Raw genomic sequence first — 21,884 nt, 5'->3', positions numbered from 1 at the left:
TGGGAGAAGAAAACTGTCTTTTTATGATCTGTATTCCCCTGAGCTAGCTCTATATACTTGATCTCATTAATTAAGAAAAGGGGGGAAATAAAGGAGTTTGGGGGGAAGTTCAAGGCCAATGTGTTCATATATGACATGTACCTTAAAATAACGAGTGTAATGTGAGAGGCAATGAATAAAAAAGAAAAAGTAAAAAGAGATACTAGGAACCAGATACTATGGCCACACTGCTTGGTCTGAAATCCAAGATCACAGTTTTTTAGGTTTATGATCTTGGGAAAGAAACTTAAAACTCTCTTGTCCTTTAGTCTCTGATTTTAAAAAAATTAGTGGTGCCTACATCATAGAGATGTGAGGATTTACTTAACAGATATATTTAATGAAGTGGCCCATACTAATTACTATACAAGTATGAACCATCTTTTCTTAATTAAAATTCACTCATAAAAAGTCTTTATTACTTTCTGTCTGCCAGAGTCTGCTTGAGTTATTGCAAGTGAAGCTCCGTGCAACATGATCCCTGCCTTCAGAATTAACCATGGAGATACACAATATAAAAGCACACATGTGAACAGATAAGAAAACTCAGATGGTGATGGTGATAAATGCTCTAAAGGAGATAAAGCTGGACAGGGCAGCAGGGACTGACTTGGTGATGGGTCACAGTGGTTATGGAGAGAACGTGATACATCTGAGTAACTGACAGGACTCGCTGATGCATTAGAGTGATAAAGACAGTCATCAAGGAGAACTAGCACTGGTATAAACTACTTGATAGAAATTAGTAACTATGGTGGGATAAATAATGGTCCCTGAGAAGATAGCCATGTCCTAAGAGATAGATATCATTACAAAGTACCTTCTCTGACTATCAAGGGATGAAGTTAGGTTAGAGATCAACCACAGGGAAAACTGCAAAAATCACAAATGTGGAAATGAAATAACACACTCAAAAAGCCAATGGATTAAAGAAGAAATTACAAGGAAGTTAGAAAATATCTTGAGACAAATGGATATGAAAACCCAACGCAGCAAAATGTAGAGGATACAGCAAAAGCAGTATGATGGGGGAAATTTAGAGCAACAAACACATGAAAAGAGAAGAAAGACCTTGGGAAGCCTGGGTGGCTCATTAAGTGTCTGAATCTTCATTTTGGCTCGGGTCATGATCTCAGGGTCATGAGATGGAACCCTGAGTCAGGCTCCATGCAGAGCATGGAGCTTGCTTAAAATTCTCTCTCTTTCCCTCTCCCTCTGCCCCTACCTCCTCCCCACATGTGTGCACCCAATCTCTCTCTCAAAAAAAACAACAAACAACTTCCAGCTCTATTACAAAGCTGTCATCATCAAGACAGTATGGTACTGGCACAAAAACAGACACATAGATCAATGGAACAGAACAGAGAGCCCAGAAATGGACCCTCAACTCTATGGTCAACTAATCTTTGACAAAGCAGGAAAGAATGTCCAGTGGAAAAAAGACAGTCTCTTCAACAAATGGTGTTGGGAAAATTGGACAGCCACATGCAGAAGAATGAAACTGGACCATTTCCTTACACCACACACAAAAATAGACTCCAAATGGTTGAAAGACCTAAACGTGAGACAGGAGTCCATCAAAATCCTAAAGGAGAACACAGGCAGCAACCTCTTCGACCTCAGCCGCAGCAACTTCTTCCTACAAACATCGCCAAAGACAAGGGAAGCAAGAGCAAAAATGAACTATTGGGATTTCATCAAGATAAAAAGCTTTTGCACAGCAAAAGGAACAGTCCACAAAACCAAAAGACAACCGACAGAATGGGAGAAAATAGTTGCAAATGACATATCAGATAAAGGGCTAGTATCCAAAATCTATAAGGAACTTATCAAACTCAACACCCAAAGAACAAATAATCCAATCAAGAAATGGGCAGAAGACATGAACAGACATTTTTCCAAAGAAGACATCCAAATGGCCAACAGACACATGAAAAAGTGCTCCACATCGCTCGGCATCAGGGAAATCCAAATCAAAACCTCAATGAGATACCACCTCACACCATTCAGAATGGCTAAAATTAACAAGTCAGGAAACGACAGATGTTGGCGGGGATGTGGAGAAAGGGGAACCCTCCTACACTGTTGGTGGGAATGCAAGCTGGTGCAGCCACTCTGGAAAACAGTATGGAGGTTCCTCAAACAGTTGAAAATAGAGCTACCATACGATCCAGCAATTGCACTACTGGGTATTTACCACAAAGATACAAATGTAGGGATCCGAGGGAGTACGTGCACCCCAATGTTTATAGCAGCAATGTCCACAATAGCCAAACTGTGGAAAGAGCCAAGATGTTGTCCATCAACGGATGAATGGATAAAGAAGATGTGGTATATGTACACAATGGAAGATTATGCAGCCATAAAAAGGAATGAGATCTTGCCATTTGCAACAACGTGGATGGAACTGGACGGTGTTATGCTGAGTGAAATAAGTCAATCAGAGAAAGACATGTATCACATGACCTCACTGATATGAGGAATTCTTAATCTCAGGAAACAAACTGAGGGTTGCTGGAGTGGTGGGGGGTGGGAGGGATGGGGTGGCTGGGTGATAGACATTGGGGAGGGTATGTGCTATGGTGAGCACTGTGAATTGTGCAAGACTGTTGAATCACAGATCTGTACCTCTGAAACAAATAATGCAATATATGTTAAGAAAAAAAAAGAAGATAGCAGGAGGGGAAGAATGAAGGGGAGTAAGTTGGAGGGGGAGATGAACTATGAGAGACGATGGACTCTGAAAAACAAACTGAGGGTTCTAGAGGGGAGGGGGTGGGGGGATGGGTTAGCCTGGTGATGGGTATTAAAGAGGGCACATTCTGCGTGGAGCACTGGGTGTTATGCACAAACAATGAATCATGGAACACCACATCAAAAGGTAATGATGTAATGTATGGTGATTAACATAACAATAAAAACATTAAAAAAAGAACAAACATCTCAAATTAACAACCTAACTTTACAACTTAAGGAACTAGAAGAAGAATAAACTAAACCCAAAGCTACCAGAAGGAAGAAAATAATAAAGATTAGAGCAGAGATAAATGAAATAGAGAATAGAATTTAAAATAATAGAGAAAATCAACAAAACCAGAAGTTGGTTTTTTGAAAAGGTCAACAAAAACAATGTAACTTTAGCTGTATTGACTAAGGAAGCAAAAAAAAAAAAAAAAGACAACTAAAAAGTCAGAAATGAAAGTGGGGACATTACAGCTGATGCTACAGAAATCAAAAGGATTATAAGAAAGTTACTATAAATAATCCTCACACCAGTCAGGATGGCTAGGATCAAACAGACAAGAAATAACAAGCTTTGGCGAGGATGTAGAGAAAAAGGAATCCTCATGCACTGTTGGTGGGAGAGTAAACTGGTGCAGCCACTCTGGAAGACAGTATGGAAGTTCCTCAGAAAATTAAAGATAAAAATATGATCCAGTAATTCTACCTTTGGGTATTTACCCAAAGAAAATGAAAATACTAATTCTAAAAGATATCTGCACCCCTATGTTTAATGCAACATTATCTACAATAGCCAAGATATGGAAGTAACCTAAGTGTCCATCAATAGATAAATGGATAAATAAGAGATGGTGTGTGTATGTGTATGTTATATACACACACACACACACACACACACACACACACACACACACACATATATATAAAACAGAATATTACTCACCCATAAAAAACAAGCTCTTGTCATTTTTGACAACACAAAGGGACCTAGAGGGTATTATGCTCAGTGAAATGAATCAGACAAAGAAAGACAATGTGATTTCACTCATATGTGGAGTCACAAACAAACAAGCAAACAAAAACAGAAACAGAAACAGACTAATAGATATAGAAAACAAACTGGTAGCAGTGGATGGTGGAAGGATGGATGAAATAGGTAAAGGGGATTAAGAAGTACCAACTTCCAGTTATAAAATAAAGTTATGGGTATGGGTATATAAAGTAAAGTTATGGGTATAAAATAAAGTTATAGGTAATAAAAGTAGAGCATGGGGAATATGGTCAAGTATACTAAAATAATTGTATGGTGACAGACGACAACTACATTTGTCACGGTGAGCACTGTGCAATGTATAAAACTGTTGAATCACTATACTGTGCACCTGAAACTAATATAACATTGTATGTCAACTATACTTCAACAAAAATTTTAAAAATTTGTATGCTAACAAATTGGATAACCTAAATGAAATGTACAAATTCCTAGAAACACAAAACTTACAAAGACTGAATCACAAAGAAATAGAAATCCTAAAAATATCTATCATTAGTAAGGACACTGAGTCAGTAACCAAAAATATCCCCCAAAAGAAAAGTGCTGGATGTTACGGCTTCATTGGCAAATTCTACAAAACATGTAAAGAAGAACTAACATCAATCCTCATATTTTCTAAAGAAGTGAATTGGAGGGAAGACTTCCTAACTCACAGTATGAGGCCTAACTCATTCTTTGCTACCAAAGCCAGACAAAAACACACAGACACAAAAACAAAGTTACAGACCATTTCTCTTATGAACACTGATGCAAAAATTCTCAACACTATACCAGCAAACTGAATTCACAAGTATAAAAGGCATTCAAATCACAGAGGAAGAAATACAATTATTTCTGATTACAGATGGTATGATCTTCTATGTAGAAAACCCTAAAGATTCTACACACACATACAAAAAAGCCTGTTTTAAAAGTAGCAGGATTACAAAGTCAACACACAGAAAAGCAGCTGCATTTCTATACATTAACACTGAACAATCTGAAAAGGAAATTAAGAAAGCAATCTATATACAATAGTATCAAAAATAATTAACTCAACTGAGGGGGTGAAAGACTTATACAATAAAAACCAGAACACATTGCTGAAAGAAATTAAAGAAGACATAAATAAATGGAAACACATCCCAGGTTCATGGATTGGAAGACTTCAAACTGTTAAGATGTCAATATTATCAAAGTGATCTACAAATTCAATGCAATCCTTACCAAAATTCCAATGGCCTTTTTTACAGAAATAATAAAACCTATCCTAAAATCCATATGGAATCTCAAGTAACCCTGAATAGCCAAAACACACTGGAAAAAGAGGAACAAAGCTGGAGACTCATACTTCCTGATCTGAAAACTTACTAGAAAGCTAGTGTAATCAAAACAGTATGCTGCTGACATAAAAACAGACATATAGACAAATGGAATAGAACAGAGAACCCAGAAATAAGCCTTTGCATATGGAGCCAAATGATTTTCTACAAGGGTGCCAAGATCATTCAACAGAGAAAGGGCAGTCCTTCTACCAGTGGTACTGAGAAAACAGAGTATCCACATGCAGAAAAATGAAGTTGTACACTTGACTAACACTATCTACAAAAATTAACTCAAAATGGATCAAAGATCTAAATGTAAGACCTAAAACCATAAAAGTCTTAGAAGCAAACATAAGGCAAAACTTTACAATATTGAATTTGGCAGTGACTCCTTGGATATGGCACAAAAGGCACAGGTGATAAAAGAAAAACAGACAAACTTCATGAAATTTAAAAACTTTTGCGTATCAAAAGACACCATTAACAGAATGGGAGAAAATATTTGTAAATCATATATCTAATAAGGGGTTAATATCCAGAACATACAGCAACCTCCTAAAACTCATCATCATCATCAACAGCAACAATGAATCAAACAACCTATTTCAAAAATGGACAAAGGACTTGAATAGACATTTCTTTAAAGAAGATATGCAAATGGCCAAGAAATACATGAAAAGGTTTTCAACATCACTAATCATTAGGGAAGTGCAAATCAAAACCACATGAAAAATCACCTCACACCCATTAGGATGGCTACTACCTGAATAAAGGGAAAACAAAAGTTGGTAAGAAGTGGGGCACTGGGTGGTTCAGTTGGTTAAGCATCTGCCTTCGGCTCAGGTCATGATCCCAGGGTCCTGGGATCGAGTCCCGAGTGGGGCTCCCTGCTCAGCAGGGAGTCTGCTTCTCCTTCTCCCTCTGCCCCTCCCCCCTGCTAGTGTTTGCTCTCTCTCTCTCGTTTTCTATCTCTCTCAAATAAATAAACAAAATCTTTTAAAAAAAGAGTTAGTAAGAAAATACAGAAACTGGAACACTTGCATGCTGTTAGTGGGAAGGGAAAATAGTACAGAACTGTGGAAAAGGGTGTGGCAGTTCCTAAAAAAATTAGAAATAGAATTACCATAATACACAGCAATTCTACTTCTGGGAATATACTCAAAAGAATGAAAAGCCGGATCTTGAAGAGATATTTGTACACCCACATTATTATTCACAACATTGTTCGTAATAGCTAACATGTGGAAGCAGCCCAAGTATCCATGGATGAACCAACGGATGAGCAAAATGTGGTATATGCATATCATGAAATACTATTTGGCCTTAAAAAGGAAGGAAATTTTGACACATGCAACAGCATGATTAAATCTTGAGGAGATTATCCTAAGTGATATAAGATAGTTACAAAAGAAGTTACTGTTCTTATGAAAGAACAAAAGAAGAGATTATCACATAGAGAGAATATGATTCCACATATGCAAAGTGGTCAAATTCATGAAGACAGAAAGCATAATGGTGGTTACCAGGGAATGGGAGGAGAGGGGAATGGAGAGTTACTGTTAAGGGGGACAGAGTTTCAGTTTTGCAAGATGAGAACAGTTCTGGAGATGGACGGCGGTGGTGGTTGCAAAACAAAGCGATGCACTCAGAGTCACTGAAATGTACACTTACCATAGTTAAGATGGTAAATTTTATGTTGCATGTATTTCACCCCAGTTCAAAAAACAAGTGTTATTAAGGAAAAAAAATATCAATTTCTGAATCCCTGGAACCTATGAATGCTAACTTATATGGCAAATAAATAAATAACTTTGCAGATATGAGTAAGGATCTTGACATGGGGAGATTATTCTAGATAGTACAAGTGGGTCTGAAATAAAATCACATGTATCCTTAGAAGAGGTAGGAAGAGAGAACTTTGAAGACAGAAAAAGAGGAGATGTCAAGGACACTAGGGAGGCAGGCAATGGAATGATGCGGTCACAAGCCAAAGAATGCTGGCAGCCACCAGAAGCTGGAGGAGGTAAGGAGTGAATGCTCCCCTAGGGTCTCCAGAGAGAGCACAGCTTTGCAGATGCCTTGATTTTTGGTCCAGTGAAACTACTATGGCCTCCAAAACTGTGAGAGAATACATTAAACCATCAGATGGGTGGTACTTGATAGAGAACTCCTAAGATAACCATACAGTGACACAGACTGTAGCAGGGTACACTGAAGGAGGAAGAAGTTTCAGCATGGGGTGAGAATACAATTTTTGACTTAGATTTCTTATTTCTCAGGTACACGAGATATCTGATAATTTACATCCAATAAACATGTCAAGCAACAGAGCTAGATGGGATTCCCTAGGGTGACAGGACAGCAAGGAAGGGCGCAGGGCCCAGGCTTGAGACCCACAGTATGGGAACATGTGGAAAACATGTAGAGGAGGACAATCCATCGAAACAGACCAGTAAGGGGCATCCGATGAGGTAGGGAGCCTCAAGTATTCAAAGTCAAAAGAAGAAAGTATTGAATGAATGGTGGCCATTGGATGTGTTAATACGGAGGGCATTTGCTGACTTTATAGTAACTCCCTTTGTCAGAGGGGAGACAGAAACAAGAGTGGATTGGTCGAAGAGCCTAGGAATAAGGAATTAGAGCATGGAGATGTCCCATTTGTAAAACTGGCTGGTTATTTTAGTCACATTTGTTAAGTTACTAAAAATCATAGTACAATGTCGAGTTTTACAGAATATGAGAACATTCCATTTAAGACATCCATATTCCTTTCCAGCTTGGAAAAAAGAAAACATATTCTCAAGTGTAAGAGCCAATTGTTGGTTATTGAACGAATGTCCTGAAATTGTCTCGGTTTTGTACAGTGTCTCCAAAAAACAGGTTTTAGTTTTAATCTCAATTTGGATATCTGGGATGATTCACTTGCACTTAAAATGAATTTAAAAACCTAGCAGGTAAAAGTAGATGAAATTGGTAATTAATAATAACAAACTAATGAGTGTGTCACATGACAGAGGATTTCTTTTTACTGTCCCCTTTCCTCATATTTTCCTACTCCTAGAAAGCAAACCCTAATGAGAAAAATAACTCAGTCCAAGAGTAGACTATTTTTAATATCGCAAAGTAGAAACAATCATGTAATATTGGGTTATTTTTCATGTACAAAGCGTTTCCCTTGGGATATTATTTCTTTTGAGAAAGAATAATGAGAACATTATTTCTTTTAAGAAAAAAAAAGACATGCAGGCTTTCTTTAAAGACAATATAAATACAATGTTTAAATTCTGGGAGAAACTTTACTCTTTTTCAGACCTAATCACATTAGATCCCTTTATCCAGGGATGCCATAACTATAGATGATCATTTCACATGACTTAATTGGTTTGTAATTTTGATATATAAACAATATGTATTTTGGCAACTGAGTATTTTTTTCATATATTTAAAATCACTAACTGGCCTAATTAAAATGGCTGATACCATTCTTTCCAGATGCAATATTTAAAAATTTAAAATACTCTCTTCATAGGTGAAAATACCTGAAGTGAAGCAAGAGACAGCATCCTTTCCCATTAAAAGATTAAGTCTGTTCAGTATATCAGAATCTTTTTTAAGAATCCCACAAGATTTTCTATTTCTAATCATTCATATATATGTATATACACACATATATGTGAATTTGCACATGCAATAAATGTGTATATGTATGTGTATGTATATATGAAATAAATACATTTATGAAATATATATGTGCATATATATGAAATAAAACATACCTAAATCCTCCGAGTGTTTTTTTTTTAAACATGGACTAACATGTGGAAGTAATTTATACTCTCCCAAAAACATAGACAACCAGATTGCTTTTGCTCTGGTAAGTCCCCGGGAGAGAAGGAAAGAAATTCCTACTTGATATGACAAGAGGTGCTTCCTGGGAAATTCAAACATGTAACTAGAAACAGACTGATGTCCTCGTCATCAGAGAACTGTCAGGGCAGGGGGAGGGGGGCTCGTACTTGGATCGGCTCTGTGTCAGGTTACCTAAATAGCTATGTGCCGGCTTCTCCTCCACAACTTTGATTCTTCTTGCTCCAGCAGGTATCACCAGCACTTCTACATAACCTGCAAGAGTCAATAAAACATGAAATAAATCACGAGTTCTTTTAAGATCTCTTTTCTTAATTGACTTGCCCCCCTCCTTTTCTCCTTTTGGTTTTGGTTTTTGCTATGATATTTCAATACCTACACAAAGAAAAAAAGTTGGATATAAAAGCTGTCATAGTTTCAAGTGGAGAAGTTTCTTGGAAAGATGTGGAGTCTATGGCACTATTGAGGGCAAACAGGTAATTGTATGTTATGTAAAGAAAAAAGCTCATTGATATCTCATGAAGTATGAGGGTGAAAAAAAGCACAATGGTCCAGCCCATTCAGAAACACAGTAGATCTTGGAACAAAGCGAATAACCTCAGATTTTGTTCATGAAACTCCTTTAAGTTAGAATATGTGGGGAAGAAGGAAATGTAGCAGGAGAAAATACAGATGGCAGGATCAGGTGCCTGGGTAGCTGAATATAGGACAAGAGAGACCAAGCCCTCCCTTAGGTAATTAACAAAGGGTTTTGAAACTGGGGCTGGAGACAAGTAAGTGTCAGGCCACACCAAGCAATCTGGCGTCATCCTGGACGATGTCAAACAGCTAGAAGGAAGACACATTTAGATGTTTCCTAGGAAAGGTTTTTCAGCAGAGGTTAGGAATATAATATTCAAAGTGAAATAAGATAATAAAATAAAGTGAGAAAGAAGAGAGTGTGCAGAAGTCAAAATTAAGACTTCATTTAGTGCAGAATAGTGATAGAGCAGACATCTACTTAGGCTGAATAGTTATTTAAATTATAATAATATGATGTATATAATAATGTTTAATATTTTTCTTAATATCTGGATAGTTACATATATCTGATCAAAGTCTAACTTCAAAGTTAGTTTTTAAAAGGCACAATAACAAATCCCAGAATTGTCATGTGTTGATTAATTATTCGAATTCCTGAAATTGTTTAAAATTATTGGTGTACACCCAAAGGTAGCATACACCCCACCTGGTGGCAGTGGATGGAATTCGAGGCATGTGCTTTTCGAATAATAATTTCCACTAGCGAACACTGCTTATCCAATTTAACCATTTTTAGTAACACCAAACCATACAAGGACTATCACTTTGATACATGAACAAATATGCAGCAATGAAAATAGAAACAAATGCTTACTTGCCCATTTATACATAGAAGTACAGTAAGAAGATCTGGGCACTCAATGAACTCATAATGAAATTAGAAAGACAAGGCAAAAATACCTTTTACAAATATGAATTCAAAAAAACTTCCAAAATTATGTAAAAGAGATCATATGCAAGATGATATGGTTAATTCCCTGCTTAAGAATATAAACCAATGTTTCAACTGTCCTCCTAACCTGATCACATCATCACTCAAAAGATTCACTGCTATTTTTAACTCACAGAAGTGGGATTTTTTTCTTGTTTTCCTTTTAAATTGTTATATACAGTACTCATGTTTGAGAAACACTGGCATCAGCTGGAATCACTCTAATTCACAGAACATTTCAGAGAGTCAAGGAAAGCTTCATCAAGAAGTAAACAGATGAACTGTCCCTGAAGAATGGACAGGATTTGGATATGTATAGAAAAAGTATGAGTTTGCTGTATGAAAAGAGAAGTAAGAGAGTCAGTAATATTTTTAGTAACATACCAATAAAATAATTGTATCAGAAAGAGAAGATGTTAGAATATGTCTCTGTTAAAGACATATGCATGCCCAAGACACTGAATTGATCCATCTGAAGCTAGTGAACATTCTATAACAAGGAACTTGGTAGTTAGACACTGGTTTGGAGAAGCTTCATCTGACAACAGTATGTAGGATACTTAGTGATATAGTTGTGGATAACAGTGTCAGGAAGTTACTGTAAAATCCCAGGAATATGAGAGACCAAGGAAGAAAATCTAGAGGGCCCTGTGAAGAAAAAAAAAAAATCTGAACTTGACAACCAACAGAAAGTGGGGAAATAAACACTGAACACAATGCGTTCTTACTATTTCTGTGAGAATGCAGCCATAGTTTATAAGAACATGGAAGTCAAGTTTTGGTAGTAATCTGATAAGTTCGACTTTGCAATCTGTACTTAATAAAACAGTGTAACACACTAGTAAAAAATATCTGCTAAGAACTGTGGAACATCTGGAACTCTAGACAAAAGTCAGGCGAGTGGAGTACTTTTGTGAGGCAGTAATATCAGCCATAAAAGTAATTGGAGAAAATGGAGAGAAGAGAAGTGCAGGACTCAACCAAGGACAGCCATCGTTTTCACCAGACTGAAAAGAAAAAAGAAAAAGTGCTCAACATCGCTCGGCATCAGGGAAATCCAAATCAAAACCTCAATGAGATACCACCTCACACCCGTCAGAATGGCTAAAATTAACAAGTCAGGGAACAACAGATGTTGGCGGGGATGTGGAGAAAGGGGAACCCTTCTACACTGTTGGTGGGAATGCACGCTGGTGCAACCACTCTGGAAAACAGTATGGAGGTTCCTCAAACAGTTGAAATTAGAGCTACCGTTCAATCCAGCAATTGCACTACTGGGTATTTACCCCAAAGATACAAATGTAGGGACCCGAAGGGGTACGTGTACCCCAATGTTTATAGCAGCAATGTCCACAATAGCCAAACTGTGGAAAGAGCCAAGATGCCCATCGACAGATGAATGGATAAAGAAGATGTTTTATATATACACAATGGAATATTATGCAGCCATCAAAAGGAATGAGATCTTGCCATTTGCAATGATGTGGATGGAACTGGAGGGTGTTATGCTGAGTGAAATAAGTCAATCAGAGAAAGACATGTATCACATGACCTCACTGATATGAGGAATTCTTAATCTCAGGAAACAAACTGAGTGTTACTGGAGTGGTTGGGGGTAGGAGGGATGGGGTGGCTGGGTGATAGACATTGGGGAGGGTATGTGCTACGGTGAGCGCTGTGAATTGCGCAAGACTGTTGAATCACAGATCTGTACTTCTGAAACAAATAACGCAACATATTTTAAGAAAAAAGAAAAAGAAGAAGATAACAGGAGAGGAAGAAAAGGGGAGTACGTCAGAGGGGGAGACGAACCATGAGAGATGATGGACTCTGAAAAACAAACTGAGGGTTCTAGAGGGGAGGGGTAGGGGGATGGGTTAGCCTGGTGATGGGTATTGAGGAGGGCACGTTCTGCATGGAGCACCGGGTGTTATGAACAAACAATGAATCATGGAACACTGCACCAAAAACTAATGATGTAATATATGGTGATTAACATAACAATAAAAAAATTAAAAAAAAAAAAAGAATCCGGAGAAGGAATAATCACAAGAAGACCTGGAGATCTGGCTCTTTTGGTCCAGTGGAATTCTATGGATTGGATTACCTCCAGGGGAGCCACTGGTCAGCTGTGTCCAAAGCTGTATAAGAATCAAAGAGAAAGGTGACAAAGGAGAGCCCATCAGATGTCACAACCAAGAGGTGACTGTTAATCTCTGAGCAAAAGAATTCAGTAAAGTATTTGGAGAAGAGGTTAAATGGCAGGATGTTAAGAAAGAAGAGTAGAGAGAGCAAGAAGTAGAGGGAGTAACTGTCAATTCCTATTCGGGTTTAGCAGGAAACTCAGAGATTTGCTGTGCATTAGGACACCAGATATATCTAAGTTCATGGATATATCTGGAGCAATTCTCTATTACTCAACTGGAATGGCTTAAAGGACAGATGAGTTTAGACTGAGTTTAAAGAAGGAAGGGAGGGAGAGAAATACTGAGCAAAGACATTCGACGAGAGATAGCCAATGACTGGGGGACTTAGATAGTCTTCAATAATGAAGTCATTTAGCACAATTAAGAATGCACTTTTTTTCAAGTTTTTATTTAAATTCTAGTTAGTTAACATATATTTAAATCAGTGAATACGAGAGTGGCTATTGCCGAATTTAGCAGTTGGAATAAAGTCTGTGATGTCCACATTGTAAATTTGATCCTCATGTTGGATAGTTGGCTTTGTACACAGGAGCATCTTATTTAATAACCAGAGATCCCGTTCTTAAACAGACCTCTTAAGATGCCAACAGCAGTCATTATCTTTGTGGTAATGATAATGATAAATGTCACATTTTGAACAACTGCTATATGCTAGATACTACTATAGGCAATTTAAATAAATTATTCATTTAATCATAATGATAACATCCAAGGTAGATACTACATTTCTCATTTGATAGATGAGAAAATAAAAGTAGAGGGGAAAAATGCCATTTTCAAGACTGCTGTGTCAGTAATTAGCTGATCAAAACTTTGACCTCAGATCTGATTCCACTACGTGCTTCCAGCTATGACCCGCTGCCACTGTTTCATAAAATAGAATACATAACACAATTGCTCTCCTACTGCTATGCCAAACATACAAACCAAAAGTCTCAGATCATGTGTTCCTTATACAGGATCAGTATCATCATCTCTTCTCCTAAGAGTAACACATTTTATGCCCAGTTTCTTCCTAGTATATATTGGTAACTATCTAATTCCACAACCAGCCAAAAATACAAATTATCTTTAAAAATTCCTTTAAAAACTTATTCTGCAGCTAGGCAAGTTAAAATGAAAGACATGATAAATGCACTAAGGAAAAAAAACCTCCTCAAGTTTATTTTCTAGCTCCAACAAAAATGATTTAGCAAACTCTAAATAGAGCACAGGGACTGAAAACACCCACATGTGTCTGCACATGTGTTACTCATACAATATATACAGTGTGCATGGCCAACTGGACCAAAGAAGGCTGCAATTCCTTCAAGAAATTCTAGGAAGTCCATAAACTATAAGGATAAAATTGTCTCCAGAGAAATGAACACAACATTCTTTAAGTCACAAGTAGATGAAACCCATGATATAATTAGGGACTTACACAGATTTTTGTTTTTTAAACTTACTAAAAAATGTTTCATTATTAATTATGTTAATAAATATTAATGGATCATACATATGCTGGTCATGGGGAATATGGCGTTAAACAAAAATAGTCAGGAGATTTTTCCGCATGATCTTAAAGACTACAGGGGAAACAAAGACGAGTAAATGTAAACTTACAAATGTGATTAGAGCCTCACCATGGGATACAAATATGGTGTCACTGAACAAGTTGTTAGTGATGGGAGGTAGAGGTTGTTCAGTGTTCACTGAAGAAGTGCCATTTGAACTGAGATCTAAGTGACGTCTAGAAATGAACCGAGCAAAGCTAAGAGAAAGCTAACAGAACCATATTTTTAAATGCAAGGTGCTGGAGGGAGCGTGGTGAGTTTGAGCATCTGTAAGAAATCTGGAAAGGAAAGGAATGCTGGTGTGAGATGATCCTGGAGAGACAGGTAAGGACAACACCATGCAGGACCTTATGGTTCAAGCTAACAATTCTAGTCTCTTCCCTGAGAGTCATGTGAAACTAGCATAGAGTTGGAAGGAAAAAAAGCAACATTATTAGTCTCCAATATTCCCAGTATTTTAGGCATCTCAGACATTTTCCAAATAATAGCTTCCATTAACACGAATTACGAATAGCAAATGAACAAATGAACAAAAGTAGAAATCAAAGTGCAATAAAAACAAAGGAGGTTTGAAGTAGAAATCTGGGGGAAAATGTACCCACACAACTGCAGTCAGAATGAAAAGCATCACTCATCTTCTAAACTGGTATTTCTGTTTTCTATGCTTAGTGGAAAAATAAAGTGTTACTACAACTAAATAAAGATGTCAGTGCTGAATATGATCAGTAATCTTCAGTGAACTGTTTCCATGCGTATTAAATAACCATGCAAGAATATTCTTCAAAAATTCTTGCATCTTTAAAAAATCTCTTTGGTCTTTCAGACTTCATTTGAACTTCTATATTGTAAGCCCTCCTCCACTACAATCATCCTGGAAAGCTTCTTATAATTGTACTTCTTAGTTGAAAGTCTGAGAGGCCATTACAGCAAAGTATGACTTTTCTAAATGAGTTCTGGCAGATTTTGACTTGTAGGACCTGTCACATTTTTCACAGCTTTGGAAGCTGAGATTTTGATCTGCAATTTACCCCGGGCCTTAGTTATTTTTAGGCTTCAAGATCTTCAAGCTCACTTATCTTTTATTCTGCTGGGGCCTATCAAAAGGTTATATTCCATTTCAGAGGGCTATGTCTAATTTTCTTTTTTTGAAGGACTCTTTTATCCAGAATGAACTCAGTTTTCTTGATTATTCAGACACAAATGGACTGGTCTTTGTATTCAAACTAAAACATTCTTTAGTCTCAGATATTTTTGATATTTGAACAAGAAAGGAATTTAAGACAGGAAAAAGCTGAGGTATGTAATAGAAGCATACTAATATTGATGAAAATATAATCATAAATACTAAAGAATGTTGAGAAGGCGCCCAGGTAAGATGCTAATGTAAATGTCTGCTTACTCCCAGTAAGCTGGAGGATAAGGTGTTTTCTACATATAAAGCAAACCTGTGGGTCATTATATTTCAGTACAAACACTATCACATTTTGTTGTGGATCACTTTAAAACTCACACTACATGGATCATTCATGGTCATTTCATTCTCACATCCCTGGGGTACCAGTATTTATAGGTGAGGATACAAGAGAAGAGGGGATGACTTCCCACTATTAATGTATCTGGAACATTATCCCACATCTCCTGACTCTCCCTGCTACCACTTCCACTATGCCACACTGCTACAGGTTCCCGATTTCTAAAATCTTATTCCTTCAAATTGAATAAAAACATTAAGAAAAAACAAACGAAATGGAAAGCTGAATACCTGAAGACTAGTACTCTCAATATAGCTGCTCTAGGCTGCTACAAATCTTTATTCTCTGTTAGACATCATGCTTCGCATTGGAGAATTAGATCTGAAGAAACCTGATAACATTAGCCAATGCAAATTAGATTATTCCCTTTCTGCTACACTTTATTAAATGCATAACAGATGACTTCATATTTACATTAATGGGACACGGGCTTGTTAGAATCTCTGGCTCATGTCACATGTATCATATGTCATCACGAAAAATCACTCAATCCCCATTACAAAAGTCTTCAATTAGGGAGTCAGAACTGTGATTTCTAAGTCAACTTCAATGTAATCTCTCTGTTCTCAAAGACTGTTTGGATTAGTAATTTTGAAAAAATTAAAAAAAATTACCTGCCCCTCTAGTATGATTAAAATCCCCTTTAATAATTTTGCATGATTTTCCATTGCCGTTGCATACGCCGCAGTGATCTTCCCTGGCGAGGGACCCTAATAAACCATCGCAGCCAACTTTCTGTAACAAGAGATTGACAGTAGATCATAAAGTGAGTTTTTTTTCCCTTTTGCTTTTTTAACCACTAATTTAGAACAAACCTAGTATCTCCAGACTAGACATATCTAATTGACAAATTAGTAAAATGTCATATTTTCTGGTGCAAACTAATAGAGCAAGCTCATGTCAAATGATATCATCAATAAAGTGACCAAATAGCAGGACAGTGATGAGGGCATTTTTCTCATATTAAGAATTAAATGGTATCTTAAAGCCATTTGGAAAAACATCATTGAGACAAATGCAATTTATATAAACCCCAAAGGAAATCACATTTCTATTAAATATAACATTATTAATCTACTTCATCCTACTTAACATAGAACAGATACACTTCATTATATGGCAGGCTTCACTTCTTAAGGTGGTTGCAAAGCAAAGGCTAAATATTAAATATTAACTTTGTGAAAATCAAACATAAATGTTTATTTTCACTACAGTTCACGAATAAACTTCTATCCCCATCTGCTTTGGCATTCAGCGCATGAATGTGAGTAAGGTTGCTCACAACCCATGGCCCCATGGCCACTGTAAGAAAATACAAACAGTGGGGAATTCATTTTAATTTGCTTCCAGAAGAATTATGGTTAATATGAATTTTCTGGCAAAAAAATAATTGACTCTTTTCTAGTGAATAATGCTGGTCTCCCACTGATGTTCAGAAAATATGATTATAATTTGCAAACTTGTGCATACTCAAAGGGCAGAATTTAACATATCAGTGTTGTCAGAACTAAATGGTATGCTTATTCCGTTACCCTTAATCAAGAAGGAGTTGCAAGAGAGACTGATTTATAATGTTACAATTATTTTAGAGGAATTTTTAACATCTTAAATAAAACACAAACAAAAACGGGGTCCTTTTCTGTGGTTAGTGTTGGTAGTGTTCGGGTGGGGGAAGAAAGCAGATTATAAAATGCAGCTGCATGATGAATATCCTGAGAAAGCCAAAATCACATTAAACCTGCATAATATAGCATCCTTTCCTTTTATCAAGGGGATCTATCAGTGTCAAGAGGTAGACAAAGTAATGCATTAGTGGAGAAGTTTGATCTGCAAATCAAAGCTTATTCAGGGAGAAATAAAGAGAATGTGGTGGATGAAAGAGGTGGCCATCACAGGAAATTCTCAAAATACAGGTACTGGAAGAGCTCACTAAGCAGGAGCCATAAAAAGACCTGAAAAAAAAAAAATCTCTCATTTACATACACATGAGGAAAAATTGACAGTAGAGTGTAGAGTGGTCTTTGACATGATAAAAACAATAATAATGCTCTATCCCTAGCTTGTTTCTTGGCAAATACAACAAACCCAAGAAACAGTAGCTAAATGACTGAAAAAATTAGTACCTACTAATTTATTAGTTCTTTCCAACCCTTGTAACTGGGATATTACAGGTCTGTAAACCTAAAATAAAGGCCAGGGATAGACATGATGTCATGGCTCAACAATCACACATTTTAAAAATAAGAATAAAAGATTTTTTATTTTGGGGGCGCCTGGTGGCTCAGTCGTTAAGCGTCTGCCTTCAGCTCAGGTCATGGTCCCAGGGTCCTGGGATCGAGCTCCGCATCGGGCTTCCTGCTCAGCAGGGAACCTGCTTCTCCCTCTCCCACTCCCCCTGCTTGTGTTCCTTCTCTCGCTGTCTCCCTCTCTCTGTCAAATAAATAAATAAAATCTTTAAAAAAAAAGATTTTTTATTTTGTAACTGATAGTTTCAAGTATCCATACTTATCACAATATGCCCACGTATCTCCAAAAGTTGAGGTTGAAGGATTTTGCAAAGGCAAGATCATTGCCCTGGTGGTGGGCACCCGAAGTACCAACCAGCATGCTGGAGATGGGCAGATTAACATGACAATACAGAAAAGGGCTTTTTCTATCCTTTTCCATGACAGAAATATAGAGACAAAATGGGTCATGAGGAGAAAGCTATTTTCAACTGCCCTCCTTTGTCCCTCACCAAGTTTACAATTCTACATTCAGTATCGGTGCTGTGTATTTTGTGTAGCCAAAGCTGAAAAATAGGAGCCTGTCAGAAAGAAAAAAGAAAGTAGCATGCTTTTAATTATACTGAAAGACATTAAAATGTAGCATTTTAATTAAAAAGCCAGAATCTTGAAGTATTCCACTTCTGTCAGAAGGCACAATCCAGTTCATGGAACTTTAATTATAACCATCAGATTCACCAAGCGGTTAGGCAGAATTTTGTTGCCGTTGTTATAATTTTGATGTCTAGGGACTCTGTAAAAGATCTGGCTTACACAACACTGTTAAGTGAAAAGAATAGCAATTTAGGCTATTGTATTTGGCATATACAGTTAGGGAAATACATTTTTTTGAAGAACAAATTCATTGAAGACATGCACTAACCTGACAGACTTACAATAATGATGAAATAGAGTTAAAATCTTTAACTGCACCACATACAGGTCTGAAAACAAAATATGTATAGGTAAATGGCTGCAATGATTTTTTTTTTACAGGAAAGTGAAAAATTACATTTCAGGTTACTGATACAGGCTGTTAAAGAATAAAGGAAATTAAAATGTAATTATAAGACTGTTTCTTACGTTAATGGTATTACAGGATTCTGTGCTTTAACCTCTATAGCAGAAGTACAGGTCTGTGATTCAACAGTCTTACACAATTGAATCACAGACCTGTACCTCTGAAACAAATAATACATTATATGTTAAAGAAAAAAAAAAGTAGATAGCAGGAAGGGAAAAATGAAGGGAGAGAAATCGGAGGGGAAGACGAACCATGAGAGACTATGGACTCTGAGAAACCCACTGAGGGTTCTAGAGGGGAGGGGCTGGGGGGATGGGTTAGCCTGGTGATGGGTATTAAAGAGGGCACGTACTGAATGGAGCCCTGGGTGTTATACGCAAACAATGAATCATGGAACACTACATCAAGAACTAATGATGTAATGTATGGTGATTAACATAATAAAAAAAAGAAAAAAAACTTATAGCATGCTGGCAAAATATAAAATCTTAGAGCTGGGAAAACATTTAAATTTCATATTGTTTCCAAGTTTTTACCCAGAATTCCATAAGTCTCTATTGGAATACAGTTTGATCCACCCACACCTTGAAATTGTTTTCAAATTTTGGCACGCACGCTTGTGTGCACGTGTGCACGGACATGGATTTTTCTGGGAAGAAAGGAAACTTTTCATCAAGTTCTCAAAGGAGTGTATTGCACAAAAAAGTCAATGACCACAGATCTAAAAACTTCATTTGACGTGTGCATACATATTTTAGGTGATTTTCACGAGAATATAGTTTCTTAGTGGCTGTCATGGATTCAGCGTTGCTCCACTCAGATACCTCTTTCATAACTAAGGGATTTATTTCCTTCCCATGCCCACCCACTTTATCAGCTGATGGCTCTCAGCCATCAGCCCTTGGAAGAAATTGCCTAGTCTGAAGAAAACTGCCTTTCCCAAGGTCCCATCCCCCTCCTGGTGTACTTTGCAGCTAGATGTTAGGGGTAAAAAGGCCTGGTTTTCTCACCACAAATGAGGACAACTCTAAAGAGCCATCCCGGCTTCCATGCCCCTCACAGGGTGGGCTGAGGTCCTGTTGTGACTGTAGCATAGCCCCCTTTTTCCCTGTGCCCAACCCTGTCTTCTTCCCCTCCCAACATGGATGTTGATCCTGAAGACACTTGGCATTAATCTTTCTGCCCATTAATCTCCTAGGGGGTTAGCCAATGTGAGACAGTGGTGGAATTATAAGTAGCAACTTTAAAGTTCCAGCCTTTGATCTTCCCACTATGCTGTCCACACTTACTCTCCTTTCCTAAAGATAAACGAAGCGTGCATAAATGCATGTAGTAAATGGAGATTGTTTTTAAAAAGAAAGATAAGAGCAAATGAAATGTTGAAGCATTTTAAGAAATTTGAATATATATATATATATTTAAAAATCAGCTGATTCCAGTATGTTGAAAATACCGTAATATTAAGTAATAGGACTGATTTTATAAGTTTTTGCCACATGGCTCTGCCTTGGACATAAGATATGGAGAACTGGAGTACTTGAATTTTGGGTCTGGAATATTTTGACAGAAAATGCCATTTTAGATGTGTAATATGTACATTCCAGAATAAAAATCTCAGGTTCTTTGAGCTAGTCATGGATTTTACAGATTATCTAGTCCAAACCCTTCGTTAGACACATGAAGAAAGGGAATTTCAAAGCAGATCAGACTTGCTCAAGATGACAGTTGAATCAGGACTCCATCTGCAGCTTTTGAATCTTGGTGCAGAGCTTTCTACCATCCTGTGGAGCTGCTCAAAGCCTCCCTCAGCACATACGGTCTCCCTCCTGGAGTGTCTTACCTGACACCTGCCATTTGCACAGACATCTAATCCCTGATAGCCACAAGAAGTTCCATCCATCACTTTTTCTGACAGAAGAATAGGCTCTTCTTTCCCAACAGGAGAGCAAAACAAGGCACATGGTTTTTCTACACACAGAGTGGATAAAAAAAAAATGAGCAAAAGTTACTCCATAAATATTTTTATCTCGAGCTTTATTTTTCAGGACACTTTTCGAGGAAAAAATATAATTTGATGTGAATGCAATAACGTAGCTCTAGAGTAGTTATTATGAGTAGTTAATGAGAAGATGCCTGGGAAAAAATAGATGTCCAATGAATATTTATCTCCTTAAGAAATATGTCTTCAGATTATTTTCAAAATGTATCACTTATTATTTTCTGCCCCCAAACCTCTACCACACACAAACCAATGACTCTTGCGCCCAAATATTTCAAACACCACCATTTCTTGCTCGTATCTTTTGGAATGAACTCTCCTTTATCTTAAGTACATCTGAGAATTCTGCCTGTTTCAGATTTACTTTGTTCATGAAGACTTTCTTAATGTGTCACTTCTAAATTCCCATACATGAATTTGCAATCCGATGCATGTGGCATTTTCTAATTGAAAAATTACTAAATGGAGAAAGAAGAATTTCTAAGATGAGCAATTCTCCTAAGATCTTCCATTACAAGGATGTGTAGAAACGCAACACAATCCCATGAGAACATCCACTGGAACGCACGATAGCTGAAGGGCTATCTAGGACTTAACTCCCTCCATTGCTTCCTTGGAAAGCATGCCAGTATATATGATATCTAGGGGGAGGAACACCTTTCTGGGTAAAGAGTTTTTGAATGGCTGGCAGTCTTCTTCAGTGCTTCATTAAGCAAGAGGTAGGATGGGCAGAGTTAAAAACACTTGCCTATCAGGCTCAGTCAAGAGTGGCAAAATATTTTT

The 21,884-nt window shown here is 37.2% G+C and overlaps 1 protein-coding gene across 1 annotated transcript in view; it reads right to left on the bottom strand.

Moving 5' to 3' along the window:
* ADAMTS19 (ADAM metallopeptidase with thrombospondin type 1 motif 19) overlaps positions 1 to 21,884 on the bottom strand; it is a 252,836-nt gene that overhangs the window by 68,913 nt on the left and 162,039 nt on the right. The window contains exons 14-16 of the mRNA XM_025860822.2: positions 20,943 to 21,070; positions 16,429 to 16,549; positions 9,181 to 9,261 (exon numbers count right to left, since the gene is read on the bottom strand). Coding sequence (XP_025716607.2) covers positions 9,181 to 9,261; positions 16,429 to 16,549; positions 20,943 to 21,070 — 330 coding nt within the window. The remainder of the gene's footprint in view (positions 1 to 9,180; positions 9,262 to 16,428; positions 16,550 to 20,942; positions 21,071 to 21,884) is intronic.

Source organism: Callorhinus ursinus, unplaced genomic scaffold (genome assembly GCF_003265705.2).
Source record: "Callorhinus ursinus isolate GAN/ISIS: 27379988/994484 unplaced genomic scaffold, GSC_fseal_2.0 scaffold30, whole genome shotgun sequence".
Classification (NCBI taxonomy): Eukaryota; Metazoa; Chordata; class Mammalia; order Carnivora; family Otariidae; genus Callorhinus; species Callorhinus ursinus.
Note: the sequence above shows the minus strand (reverse complement) of the source record. Positions and strands in the feature narration are given on the sequence as shown.